The sequence below is a fragment of the Aedes aegypti genome, chromosome 2 (assembly GCF_002204515.2).
Source record: "Aedes aegypti strain LVP_AGWG chromosome 2, AaegL5.0 Primary Assembly, whole genome shotgun sequence".
NCBI lineage: Eukaryota > Metazoa > Arthropoda > Insecta > Diptera > Culicidae > Aedes > Aedes aegypti.
Genome location: NC_035108.1, coordinates 217,181,130 through 217,195,386, shown reverse-complemented (window position 1 = coordinate 217,195,386; position 14,257 = coordinate 217,181,130). Strand labels below are relative to the sequence as shown.

The following is a 14,257-nucleotide window of genomic DNA, read 5'->3' as shown; positions in this document are numbered from 1 at the left end:
TCCAAATATCATAAAAATCGATTGAGATTTGGAAAAGTTATGGCTATTTGTTGTTTTTCGGCGTAAATATTGTAATATTTGGTCAAACTTTCGATGCATGGAACCAAATGAAGATAAAATATTTATCAATATTTTATGTAAGGGCGTTTCTAGGCCTATCGTAAGGATGCTTTGACGTGGATAATAGTTGGAATCAATTTTTGGCCCATAGCGGGGCAAAAGTTCGAATCTGCGGGGCAAAAGTTCGACCCATGTATAAACCCAGGGAAAATTTTTCAAATTTCCTGAAATCTACACAGCTAAAAATATGTTGTAAATTTAAGTTTATTTTCATGCACATATTTGGAGCATCAAAATAAACGTAAATTTCAACGACCAACCCATTATTTTTCAATTGAATTCACTTTAAATTTACACGATCATATAATTTTCAACCATTTTTAGTTGAAAATTTAATGTATATTCGTTTAAATTTACATGATGCTGTAATAGCACACGAATTTGAATTTTTTTTACTGTAGATCTCAGTTTACATCACATTGAAAATTAAATATTTTTTTCTGTGTACATATTATCTTCAAATTTAGCGAAATTTGCCTGATCGTACGAAAAATGTCACAAAAATTTTACATTTCCCTTATTTTTGCGAAAAACTGCTATTTTTTGGGTGTATTACAATTAACCCTGTTTTGTGCATTTTTTTATGAAAATTTAGTGTGTATTTTTCGGCAAACATAAGTTTACGGCTGGTAGAAAGTATGCCTGGCAGAAAAGTATTGATATTTTGTGTTTTAGCCAACGAACTTTTGCCCCACACTAGATTCGAACTTTTGCCCAAAAGTTTTTTTGGGCAAAAGTTCGAATAAGACAATCAATTTTGAAACTGTTATAACTAAAAATGGCTAAATATTTTGACACAAGTTTGTTCAGCAAAGTTATAGCCAATATGATGAAGGTTCGCTGTATGGTATTTGTTTTGTTTCATCTGCTATTATTTTCCTGGAAACTTTGATTATACCACTAAGGTCGTACTTTTGCCCCACCTTACTCTAATTATTCTCTCTTTCGGATCTTTGAGGGCCTTCGTGTGAAGACTTTATACTGAGGGAATTCATATTAAAATAGATAATGCACCAAGAGAAAGACAGATAGAGTACGTTCAGGATGGCTTGTACAAATTTATTGTTCACATGAGTCCCCAACATGACAAGTTCCCAGTTGAATGGAAAATTATAAATCCTTCCCATTCGTAGTGCATAAACATATGTGACATGCATTTCAGCATGCATGGCAATGATATGAACGATTTGTCTTTATGTTTTTCTTGTTTTGCTGGAAATCATGAAACACGTTCAACCATACCGAAATGGGGTCTTTGACAATGTTTTAGTTGGGAAGATTTCACATGAGAAACGATGAATTCCATCCAGAATGAGTCGAAAAAATAAAAATCGTGCTCGGTAATCTTCGATTTGCAGTAAATTTTGCATATGCTTTTGATAGCAAAATCGATCATTGCGACACAAGAACAATAACTTTTGAAAATTGCTTATACATTTTTGTTCTATGAAGAAGCTGTAGCGAACTTTTTGGACTACTAGAAAAATATATACACTGAAAAATATTTAATTTTTTTCATGACAAATTCAAAAATAAAACTTCAAATTTAAATTACACAAAACCCACATTTTTAATATTTTTCAAATTTTTACCATATAATCCAACAGATGTTTGGGACAAAGTTTCTTGATGGATAAATTTTTATTAAAAAAAAATGTAAGAACAACTATAGTTCGATTTTCAAAATTTTGGGTTTTTGTCAAAATAAATACGTTTTGATGATACAATAAGAATCTTGAAAACATTTTAAACCATAATGATAATAATCATTTCACGATCACTTCTCCAGAAGTAGTAATTTTCGAATTACAGTCGACTCTCCACAACTCAATGTTCTTTAAGTCGATATATTCTATAACTCGATGGATTTTTCGGTCCCTTCAAATTCCCATAACTCGATGTCTCCACTAGTCGATGCCACGTGGGAGGAAAATTTCCCTCCATAACTCGAAATCCATCTAAAAACCCTTTTTTATACAGGGAGACATAAACCATTTCTGGTTTGGCAGTGAAAAGGACTTGCAAGTTGCAATAAAAGTTTAAAAACATAAAAATAAAAAAAATAGTAAAAAGGAATTTCACGAACATCAAGTTTGATGCAAAACATTATTAATTGAATAATAAAATTGGCATTTTCATTAGTTATACACGATTCTCGATCACGTAAAATAAATAGGGGAATGTGGGGCAAGATGAGCACCCGGGGCAAGATGAGCACCCGGGGCATGATGAGCACCCCTAGTTTGTGTCGTTCCTACCGATTTTTTTCAATAAATTATTTGGGGTTCTGATGAATGTCATTAAATTGATATGATGGCCATAAATTTCAGCTAAAAAATCAACAGCACAACGTAAATATTGTCAAAAATACATAGAAGACCAAAAATTTACTTTTTCATATAAGATTTGTTCTTTTAAAAGTGATATTTTTGTTGCGTAAACCATTAAATTCACACGTTTTTGGCCGTATAGTTATAGAATAATCTTCTGTAGATAATCAGGAGTAAAAATTTTATGAAATTTAAAAAATATTTCAATTGTTTTGATTATATTAATAAATTAACACCCTTGGGGCAAGATGAGCACCATGTTCAAAATTAAGTAAAAGTGTGAAATTATAGAACAACATTTAGCTGTGGGCTTGACTTGCGGTATCCTCTTTGCACAACCATTTTTTCTAAAAAAAATATAAACAAACAACAAATTTAATCGATTTTTAGGTAAAATCTTAGCAATCTATGAAAAGTTATTTATTTTTTGATAATAGTTTTAAAAACTAAGCTAGTTGAAGATAAATACTATCAGATATTAAAGATAATATCTTGAGATATTGCAGGCATTGAAAAATAATAGTTTTCTTTAGTAAATTGCATCTTTTTATGGGGGTGCCCATCTTGCCCCGCAGTTTATTTGACCGATGATAAAAAAGCTATTATTAAACGTATTATTTGGAAAACTATTTATCACTTTTTAAAACTTTTAATGGTTGGATGTCAAAGTAATAATGTAAAAGATAAGGATTATTACCAATTTTACCAAAATAAGAACGTTTAAGTAGGCTTAAATCGCGCTAATCCTTAGGGTGCTCATCTTGCCCCGCCTGACCCTAAGTGAAGATTAATATGGCCTATACTCTTGGAAATGTATTGTTCTGATTCGAGAATAACAAATTAAAATGGACTGTTTTATTATTTAAATAATATTGTTTGCATTGAACTTGATATAATTAAAAAATGACGACTTTTGGAGGAGTGATCATAATAATCATTATGCTTTAGAATTATTTCAAGATTATCATTGTATCATCAAAACGTATTTATTATGCCAAAAAATTAATTTATTTTTATATTCGACTAAAACTTTTTTAATTAAAATTTCTACATTATGAAACTTTGCCCCAAACAACTGTTTAGTATCAAGATTATATACCGTTAAGAAACCAGTCACCGTGCGGGCTCCATTCACCGTGCACATATACAAATTCCTACAGAATATTCATACAATTTTCACAAATTATTCTTTTGTCAGCAAAATAAGATAAAACTGATAAAATGAAGTAGTTATTGTCACAAAGCATTTTGAAAAACCTAGTTTATGTAGTCAAAATCATGTGAATTCTGTTTGATAATGAGATTTTTCAACACTCTTAGTAGAAACGCCAAAAATTACCATTTTTCATTTTTAACGTAAGAGTATGAAATTTTTCAAAATTTCCACAAGTTTACACTGTGGATACTACTAGTTAGATGTATTTCATCGTATGAGCAATGAAATTTTATGCAATTTATATTTTTTTATTGTGTTTCAGTCAAAACCCAAATGCACGGTAAATGGACCCTTTTCAATATGTATGGTTCCCATTACCGTGCATTACCGTAAAAAGCTTGAAATTATTCGGTTATATTAGATTTATTGTTATGTTGTGATTAAAAAACTTCATATTGAGTGTTTGAGTGAATATGAAATGATTTGGACAATACAGTCAAACCTCCTATAACGATTTTAATGAAACATTATTTATTTAGTTAATTTTTAAATTTTTTATGTTTTTTATTATAAATGAAGATTTTAATACTCTTAAAAATCAGTGCGCACACTACTAGCAACATAGCTGCTCCATTACCAACGTTTCTTCAAGATACAAAATTAAATCATGACGAAAACTATATGCACGGTGAATGGTGCACTGGTGTGCACGGTAAATGGTGACATAGCACGATACGAGGCGACCTTAACATTACATTTTCAAACATATTTTTAGAGTATTTTTTGTTATCCAACACTAGTTTTATATTTTTTCCTGAATTATTATATAATTGCACGCTACGTAGTGGTATTTTAGTACGCATTAAATTATTTGGCAAAGTTATACAATTTATTGAAGTGCAAATTTTTCTTAAATGCACGGTGAATGGTAGCTTGACGGCAATAAAAGTTGAAAAAATATTAAAAATTAATCTTATTTTGTGTTATTTAAAATTAAAACTTAAATTTAAACTATTTTTGTTGTGAATTTCTATGAAATAAAATTAACTATTTTTTCAGTGTATTTATTTTTTCTTGTAATACAAATATTTCGCTACAATTTCTTCATAGAACATTTTTCTCTATAATCAACAGTTCCGAAGTTACAACTTTTCAAATATATTGCATGCAAAAACTTATAGGCCATTTTCAAAAGTTATTCTTAAGTTGAAATGATCGATTGTTCTATGGAAAACACTTATTTCACCATAACGAAAACATATGCAATATTTACTGCAAATCGAAGATGGTCGAGTTGTACGACTGACCGATTTGACATGGAATTCGTCAAATGTTTGTTCTTTTATCTTTTATCCATACATTATTATGGCGAGCAGTTAGGCGGTATCCACAAATTACGTAACGCTCTAGGGGGAGGGGGAGTAGGCTCAAGCGTTACGGTTCATACAAAAAATTGATTTTTTTTCTTACAAAAAGCATTACGGTTTCAAACATTTTCAATTTTAGCGTTACGTAATAAATGGATGCAGCAATTTCATATTTACTTAAAATGGCTTGTGCACGACCAAATTTCTTTCAAATTTCAAATTTTGCGAGAATGATTGTCATCATTATTGACAATAGGGGAGCAAAAACTTCAAAATTTGCATCAGTCTAGCAGCTTAGAGCTATAATGTTTGTATAGCTTATTTTTCCATACGGCATGAGAAAATGAAAAATAATTAATATGCCAATTTTGTTATTTATACATTTTACATCTCTAATATTACAGTCACAAATCAGCACGACCAGTTCTGTTCTTATCAACCAAGAGACTGACGATGGAAACCAACAATCGGAAGACTTCGGGACCGGTGTGCAAGCTCGCACGCACAAGCTGTGGCCAGAAATCGACAAAATCTGCACGGAGCAGCTGTACCAGGCCCGGCAAGGCGTGGGCGACAGTGGCAACGGATGGCAACTGTTTGCCGATGAAGGTGAAATGAAAATGTACCGACGGGAAGAGGAAGTCGATGGAATGGTGATTGATCCGCTAAAATCCTGTCACGTGGTGAAGGGTGTTACAGCGCGAGAAATGTGCCATTACTTCTTCGATCCCGCCTACCGGAATGACTGGGAAACAACACTGGAAGATGTACAGATAGTGGATAATGTAGCACCGGATACATTAGTCTTCCTGCAAACCTACAAGCGCATCTGGCCGGCCAGTCAACGCGATGCTCTGTTTTGGTCACACATGCGAAAAATCACTGACAATTTGGACCAGGGTGCACACGACGTCTGGGTTGTGTGCAATCATTCTAATCAAAATGCAGAGTATCCGGTAAGTGAAAATTTTTATTGCGTTGTATACAATTATCGTGGTCTGAAAAACATTGCGTGTTCGGTAGCTATATAAAACAAAATCAGTCATTGTACAGAATTATCTATTTTGAAAGTTAATTGAAGCTGTGCATCATTCGTTTCAAACATAAAGAGCTACCCTGCTAAGCCGTATTTTTCCGCAGTTCTTATAATTATTTTGACCATCTATAGAAAAGAAATTCTTATTCCTAGCTTATAATTTTTCAGCTATCTTTCATTTATTCTTAAAGTGGTTCAAGAAAGCCTAAACAGATTCGGATAAGTAGGGTAAAATGAAAAGTCCCAAAACTAGAAGAGTATCCGTCTTGTTTTCCAATTCTTGATTAGGTGGTTGAAAACGGAAGTGTTAAACACGTATCAATCCTTCAGGTGTACGTTTTATCTAAAAGCGCGCTTAAATTATTTCATTTGTTTTTTCAGCCCGCAAACCAAGGCAAATGCGTTCGCATTTATCTGACAGTGATATTAGTTTGTCAAACATATCTGACTCCTGGAAAGGATAGCAAAACTGCAACTCGAGATGATCTAACGTGCAAAATAACCTACTGCTCTACTGGTAATCAAACTCTATTGCCGATTACGACCATCTATTCTGAAGGAATCGTTTCTTTTCTGTTTCAGTTAACCCAGGAGGATGGGCTCCAGCAACCGTGCTTCGTGCTATCTATAAGAAAGAGTATCCAAAGTTCCTTAAACGCTTCACAGGATATGTTTTAGACCAATGTAAGAATAAGCCGATCATGTACTAGTGCTCGCAAAGTATGCGTATGGATGCGGAATCGAATGTGTGCCTGAAAAAAAAACTGATTCAACCCAGCGACGATGGGCCAGCAGTCTGAGTCTTCATCAAACGAGCTCGTTGGAGATGTCAGCTGATCTATAGATTAAATAGATACGAAGTAGTGTTTATGAAAATACCGGCGGTGATTGTTAACACTCGTCGTTTTGTTTTGAAAAATTCTGATTTTGTTGTTTGATATTGGGTAGAAAATACTGACGTAAATCTGGAATCTATTCTTTATTATTGAATCATGTCATTGTGTTTTACTTCTACTGAAGATGCCCTTCATAAGTGACTTGCTAGATTTTGATACATCTATTTAAATACATTCTAGAAAGAGAACATTGTAGGGGTCCAGATAGCCGCAATGGTAAATGCGTATCTATTTAGCAAGACCCAGCTGAGGGCTGTAGGTTCGAATCCTTTCGGTCGAAGATCTTTTAATAAAATAAAATTCCTCGACTTCCCAGCGCATAAAGTATTTTCGTAGGGTAGAAGCACCGGTTTTGGCCATACGCCAGTTGTAGCCATAGTGGATTATACACCGTTTTACATAGCTAATCAGCATGAAACCTTTTGTGTTCAACAGATCACATTCACATGATAGAGCTACCGTCAAACGGGGTGACTTGCAACACATTGTAATTTACAACTAAATTTCACTATAAAACACAATTTTCAATAGACAATTCGTTTTAAATCGGTGCTTCAATACGTGTGACTCACAATTCAAGTAGGGGCCACGATTAAAACTGTTATTATAAATATGTTAATACAATAAACATAATTCTTTTAAATGTCTAGAAAACTGATACTTGATGCAGGTTAGAAATCGTTACCTGAAAACATGAGATAGATTTAATGTACAAAAGTAATACTCTACATGTTGTTTCTATAACTAATAAGTGATAATATGACGAACTTTATTTTACGAAATTGTAGCCACAACTTTTTAATAAAAATAATTTTTATACACATGTACCTATGCGGGGTGACTTGCAAAACTTTATTTCTAAGCAATTTAGAGTTTTAGAAAAGTTAAAAACTTTTGTGTTAGGTCTACTTTACAATCAAAAGAGTAATAATTCATCAATCAACTACAAACACTCGTTAAAAATATTGATCAGTTAAGATATTGGACCTTGATGATTTAACGCCTCTTTTTCCCATACAAAAATAGCTCAATTATTTTCTTACAAAAATGTATTCTAAATATTCTTGTATTGGTTCGAATGCTTTAAATACATGAATAACAATACTTAACAAGTGCGACTAATAAAAAATATTAACATTTTGTTGGAAAAAACTAAATTAGCAGTGAGTGTTGCAAGTCACCCCGCACAAGGACATTTAAAAAATTTCACCTTTTTGATGACTTTTGATATGACAAAATAATTCGATTCAATTTTCTATCATCTCATTCTGTAGGCGAGCCGGCCATTCAAAGTTCTACAAGGAATTTAGATTTTTAGATTACGTTTAGATCATGGTTTTGGTTGATTGAAGTTGAAAAGTGTTGCAAGTCACCCCGTTTGACGGTACATTCATTTACTCATCCAAATTGATTCAAAACACAAGAAAAACAATTCATTTCCTTATAATTTTAACTCCCATACACCTAATTTGGCCAGAGCACTCATAATTTGGGAACTCTCATGAGAAATCAATGCAATTGGCCAATTTAGGAACCGAAGTTAAATCTCTGGCCGAAACTGGTTCCGATTGCCTATATTGACCAACGGGATTTTCAAAGCGAAAACATGGTTTTAGCTCAGTTTTGATATTTTATATACATAATATGGATTGAAAGCTTGCATTTCACATATTTGTAGTATGCATACGGCTTCCCATTTAATTTTTATTGACATGTTTTCTTAGGCTGGCCAAAACCGGTGCTTTTACCCTGTCTACCACACGATTTATTTACACATGTCACTAAAGATCTATCGGCAAAGGAAAGCCTTTGGTTTATAACTTTGGATGTGCTCATAACAGCACTAAGCTGCGAAGCAGCATCTGTCTTAGTTGGTAGGGGAATTCGGGGTAAAACCGACACCATAAGCTTATTGATAAAATGTGTGTACTTTCGCTTGTTAAACGAAGCTAAAATTGTTGTAGAACCACATATTGGTTATAAATCTATCAATCCTTGCGATCGCTGGATGATATATTAAGGTTATATAGTGATTTAAATCGAATTGATATTTCATCATTTTTAGATAAGACAATTGAGAGTGCGGGTAAGATCGACACCCTGTTGGGGTAAAACCGACACATCCACTTTGAGTAGAATTTATACGTTGTGAACATCACCATCACATTAAATATTTAAAATAATGCTTTAAACATGACTTTCGACATTTATGACCCCTTCCTCCAAAGGATTATTCGCATATTACGTAAATTATTAAGGAGAGGCCAAAGATCCACTAAATATATGTGAATATTTCAAATGTCCCATGCTAAGATTATATAGTTGGGGTGAATACAAATGGATATTATTCATTTGTGTTCATTGAATGTTTACGAAGATGAAGTTCTAGCGAATGATTGGTATTGAAAATAAATACTGTTTTATTTTAACAAAACAGAAAAGTGTAATTATTTTGAGACAATAAAAGCTGTCGAACCCTATGATTCGTAAATAAACAAATAGATTAATATATGTGAAAATATTTCAAATTCTATTAATTCTACAATTTTATATGAGAAACGTTTCTTCAAGCTTCATCAAATAAGTTGAAACGTGATAACATAGAAATATATTTTTTAATACTTAATGATGGCTTGTGGCAAGTCATACAGTGTCATATTTTACATGTTAACAAGTTCGCCATCCATGAACTTCACTGGAATTCGAAAATAAAGACTCACATAAACTAAAGAGATAGTCTTACGATTAGAAATATTCCCTGAAGTTAGATTATGAAACAAAGAAAGGTGTCGATTTTACCTCAAATGAAAGTGTCGATCTTACCCCGAGTGGACATTTATTCTTCAATAGCGTTTTCAGCTGTCGAAAAATCAAAAATTAATTTCTCCTTCATGTTGTATCAACGTAATAATAGTAAATGATGATAGAGACGCAGAACAAATAATGACATTTTCAAAATTTCACATGCGAAATAGTTAAAGAATAACAGCGAAATATTGCAACTGCTGTTGTTTCATTGTTATTTAATATGATTTTGTTGTTTATTTTGACAGTTTATTGGTAGCGTCAGTTGTAATGTCATTCGAAACACAACATTTCACAAGTTAAGATAGAGCGTGGTGGAAACTGCATAAAAATCTGCTTAAAACATGAAAAATCAAAGGGTGTCGGGCTTACCCACAGTGTCGGTTTTACCCTGATTTCCCCTACAGAATGAAGGAGAAGGAGGAGAAGAAGAAGAATGCACTTATTTTTATCCATAGCGCCTATCTTGTGTAATTGGTACAATTTCTTTTAGGGTAAAGTGACCAGATGTGTCCCGGAAAATCTATGTCAGATCTCATCCCCAATGAAGGGCTGCCCATAGCATAGCATAGCATAGACTGACTGCCCATGTCAATGGTTGCTACTCCGTGATTGATCGGAACTGGTAAGAATTGCACTACGATCCAAATGAATAAGGGATGGGAGTTTCCGCTTACTCTCGAAGTGCAATTTAAGCAGATCTAATATTATTGATCAATAATGGCGCCGGCCAAGTCCTTACAGTCAGTTGGGATGGGGAAGGAATGTTAGGGTGTAATGATTGTTGCTTCTAGAGACCGAGAATACCTCTGCATCTCCACAATCACCACGGGAAGGGTGTTTATTAGTGAGGGAGGAAAAGATCTGGGAGTCACCTCTGGTCGGTGATGCGATCCATGGACACGGGGGGAATATACGACTTATATTTAAAGCTAGTTTTGTATTTTTGTCTCGAAAAGTTTTTGGAAAAAATACGTCAACATCTATAATTTCGAACAATTCAAAAGACGTTTTTAATAATGACGAAAACTGAAAATTACATGTATATATTTTAAATTATATGAAACAGGAATAATGCCGACACTTGTAGTGACGAACCATACATAGTTTGTTTGAAAATTACATATGAGTATTACTGTGCATTTTGTCTCGATATGGTAGAAGTTTTAGAAAATACGTCAACATTCACAATGTCCAACAATTCAAAAGATAATTTTTAATAAAGTCAAAAAGAGAAAAATGTATGTATATTGAAATTGTATAAAAAAAGCATAATGCCGACACATATAGTGACGAACCATACAAAATTTGTTTTAATATTACATAAAAGTTACGCTTTAAAGAAAAAATGTAAGCATGAAACGAACTCACCAGTTGGTAATCCATTCTCGACTGAACACAAAACTGACACTGACAGCAAAACTTCTTGGCGTTCCGAAAACAAACCGTCTTGCTTGGGCCTTCCCAAACCTACCCAGCAAGACGCTCCAAAACAGGAAAAAAAAAAACAAAAAAAAAATTCTCCGGCGACGAAAGCACGCGTGAAATTGTCAGCAAAATCTATCGGACGACGCAAAACCGAACTGTTCTGCTCGGGCTTAACGAAGCACTACCCAGCAAGACGCTCCAAAACAGGAAAAAAATTCTCCGGCGACGAAAACACGCGCGAAATCGTCAGCAAAATCCATCGGACGACGCAAAACCGAACTGTCATGCTTGGGCTTCACGAAGCACTCACATCCCCAATGAAGGGCTGCTTATACCCGATAAACCATATCTTTAAATTTCTTCCCATTTATGTATATTGAGCTTTAAAGACGCTTATATAACAAATCAATAGCGTTCGTCATCGATTCATAAAAATACCTGTGCGTAAAGTATCTTTGTGGAATGTTATCAAAGTTTCGATGCCAAAATAGCAGGCTTCTTCTGCTTTGTCGACTTGCAAAAAATCAACCATGAATTTGTGGGGTTCCATGCGAGCCGAAACATTTTGTCAATTTATATATTTTTATTATGATTTTTGTTGTCAACACCATTTTGATTGGGATTTGAACTCTTATAGTTAGAGGAACAGCAAGCCGAAGTACACTTACCAACCATAGAATTTGTTTGTATAAGAGAAGCGCGAATAATGAAACTGAAGGTTTCAATTGAACTGTCAAACGCGATTCCAATAGTGGTTATCACGCCCAATTGAGTTCTCACCGAGCGGTGTCACGAAAACGTGCGCAAATTTGCTGGTTGAAAATACTGCCATTTGATTTTGCTGGGAACAGCTGATCTTTGTTTATATTTTCAACCAGCAATCTTTAAGTAGTGTTGGTGACATGTAACGTGTATGTACACGAGCGCAAAAACCACTATGGTATGGGTGCCCTAGTGTAGATGTAGTTGTGAACCTTAGAGGAAAACAATATGCACTCTGTCTCGTAAAACACCCACAATCCGGGTATAAATTTTTCAAATTGGGTGATATTTCCATACACGGAGACGGAATTCAACTCAATTTTGGGTTGTTTCAACGCAATTCCGTAGTTGAGCCCAATAACTCAATTTTGGCTAAATTTCCAAGGTCCCCACTAGGTAGTTTGGCTTTAATTCCATTAGAAAAATATACTCAATTTTGGGTTGATTTAACGCAAAATTGAGTTCTTTCGACCCAAACTTAAGAAAAGTTGCATTTATCCAAATTTGGCTTATTGGGCCAAAGTACCCCCATTGGGTAGATGCAGCTCTCTCTATTTTTGACAACATTCGTGTGGGAGAAAGAGAAAACCGAGAGATTTTGGGTTGAAACTATAATCGATATACTTAATTTTGGGTAAAGTAAACTCAAAAATTAGGTAAAAATATTTCTCCGTGTATGCATTTTGATGAGTCTAGAAAGCGTGTGCAAGTTTCTTTGAGGAAAACCAAAACAAGCTGTGTATGACGAGCGTATGCTAGCCTGCGTGTGTTCAAATGTCGCCAAGCTCTATTCGCGACTACGAAGCTGCTGCAGATGTTTTCTTCGAGTTTCTGTGATAAAAACCAGGAGAGATATTTTTTGCTTTTTTTCACGCACACGATGACAGTTCCTTACGAGGTTTTTCGTTGGTGCGAGTGCTTTGTGGAATCTCAAAAACGACGATGGATGTATACAATACGAAAAATTACATCACCGGTTAGCTCGGTCCTTTATGATGATTTCGAGATGACACGCCCACTACAACAGTACAACATTGTTAGAATAACCTCGATTATAAGGCAATCCATGAGACAGCTGCGATCAGCTGGTTCGTTTCGCGGTCGAAGTGGCCGTTCGATTGCAAAGGGAAATGTTAAGCTCTGATTACATTTGCATGTTTTGTTTACCCATCCGTTTCGGTTGCATTTACACTTTTAGCTGTCAGTCCTATCGCGGAAAGTCCTCATGGCTAGCCTTAATGGTGATCGTTGCATCGTTGCATATATTGTATATAAACAAAATCAAAATACTTTCCGCGCTTCTCTAGAATAATCATGTTCTCTGTTACTAATCAGGCCAGACCTTATCAGATAGGGTAGAAGCACCGGTTTTGGCCAGCCTAAGAGAAAATGTCTTTTAATATTATATGGGAAGTCTTATTTAAATAAATATGCCAAACGCAAGCTTTCAATCCATATGGAAAATGTCAGAACTGAGTTGAAACCATTTTTTCACTTTTAAAATCTCGTTGGTCAATATAGGCCACCAGAACCAATTTCGGCCAAAGGTGTAGCTTCGGTTCCTGAATTGGCCAATCACATTGATTTCTTTTTGAAGAGACCAAATTAGGAGTACCCTGGTCAGATTATGTGTATTAGAGTTGATATTATAAGAAAATTAATTATTTTTCTTATCTTCTTCTTCTTGGCATTACGTCCTCATTGGGACAGAACCTGCTTCTCAGCTTAGTGTTCTTATAAGCCCTTTAACAGTTATTAACTGAGAGCTTTCTTTGCCAAAGTTGCCATTTTCGCATTCGTATATCGTGTGGCAGATACGATGATACTCTATACCCAGGGAAGTCAAGGAAATTTCCATTACGAAAAGATCCTGGACTTACCGGGAATCGAACCCAGACACCTTCAGCATGGCTTTGCTTTGTAGCCGCGGACTCTAACCATTCGGCTAAGGAAGGCCCCTAAGGTTTATTTTCTTTGTAGTTATGAATTTTAAATCAGGGTGCCCTCTTATAGAGATGTCCATAGTATTAAATATTGTTATAGTTTGCTCCAACCCGTATATACCCAACAAAATGTCAGATACCGGGTACCCCTGTTGGTTTGACCACTTTTTAATCTGTACCCCTCTAATTTGCACATCGTTCAGATTAAAAATGGTTCAAACGTCATTTAGCTCATGGAACGGAGTAAAGTAGAATGGAACGCTGTGAAACGGAACGCAAAATCAAAACAAAACAGTGAAAGAGGTTACCAGAAACACGGTTCTAGGGTGACTAGATGTTCAAATTAAAAATGAACCCCGATGGTTTGCATGAGGTACCGTTCAAATTAGCGGGGGTACACGGTATTCAAAATGT

The 14,257-nt window shown here is 34.5% G+C and overlaps 1 protein-coding gene across 1 annotated transcript in view; it reads left to right on the top strand.

Annotated features, from left to right (window-relative positions):
- The window catches only part of LOC5578261 (collagen type IV alpha-3-binding protein), an 89,606-nt gene extending 82,604 nt beyond the window's left edge, over window positions 1–7,002 (top strand). Inside the window, 3 exon segments of the mRNA XM_021843988.1 lie at window positions 5,378–5,929; window positions 6,391–6,526; window positions 6,592–7,002. Of these exon segments, the coding sequence (XP_021699680.1) occupies window positions 5,378–5,929; window positions 6,391–6,526; window positions 6,592–6,719 (816 nt within the window). The 3' untranslated portion in view covers window positions 6,720–7,002.
- The last annotated feature ends 7,255 nt before the right edge of the window (window positions 7,003–14,257 follow it).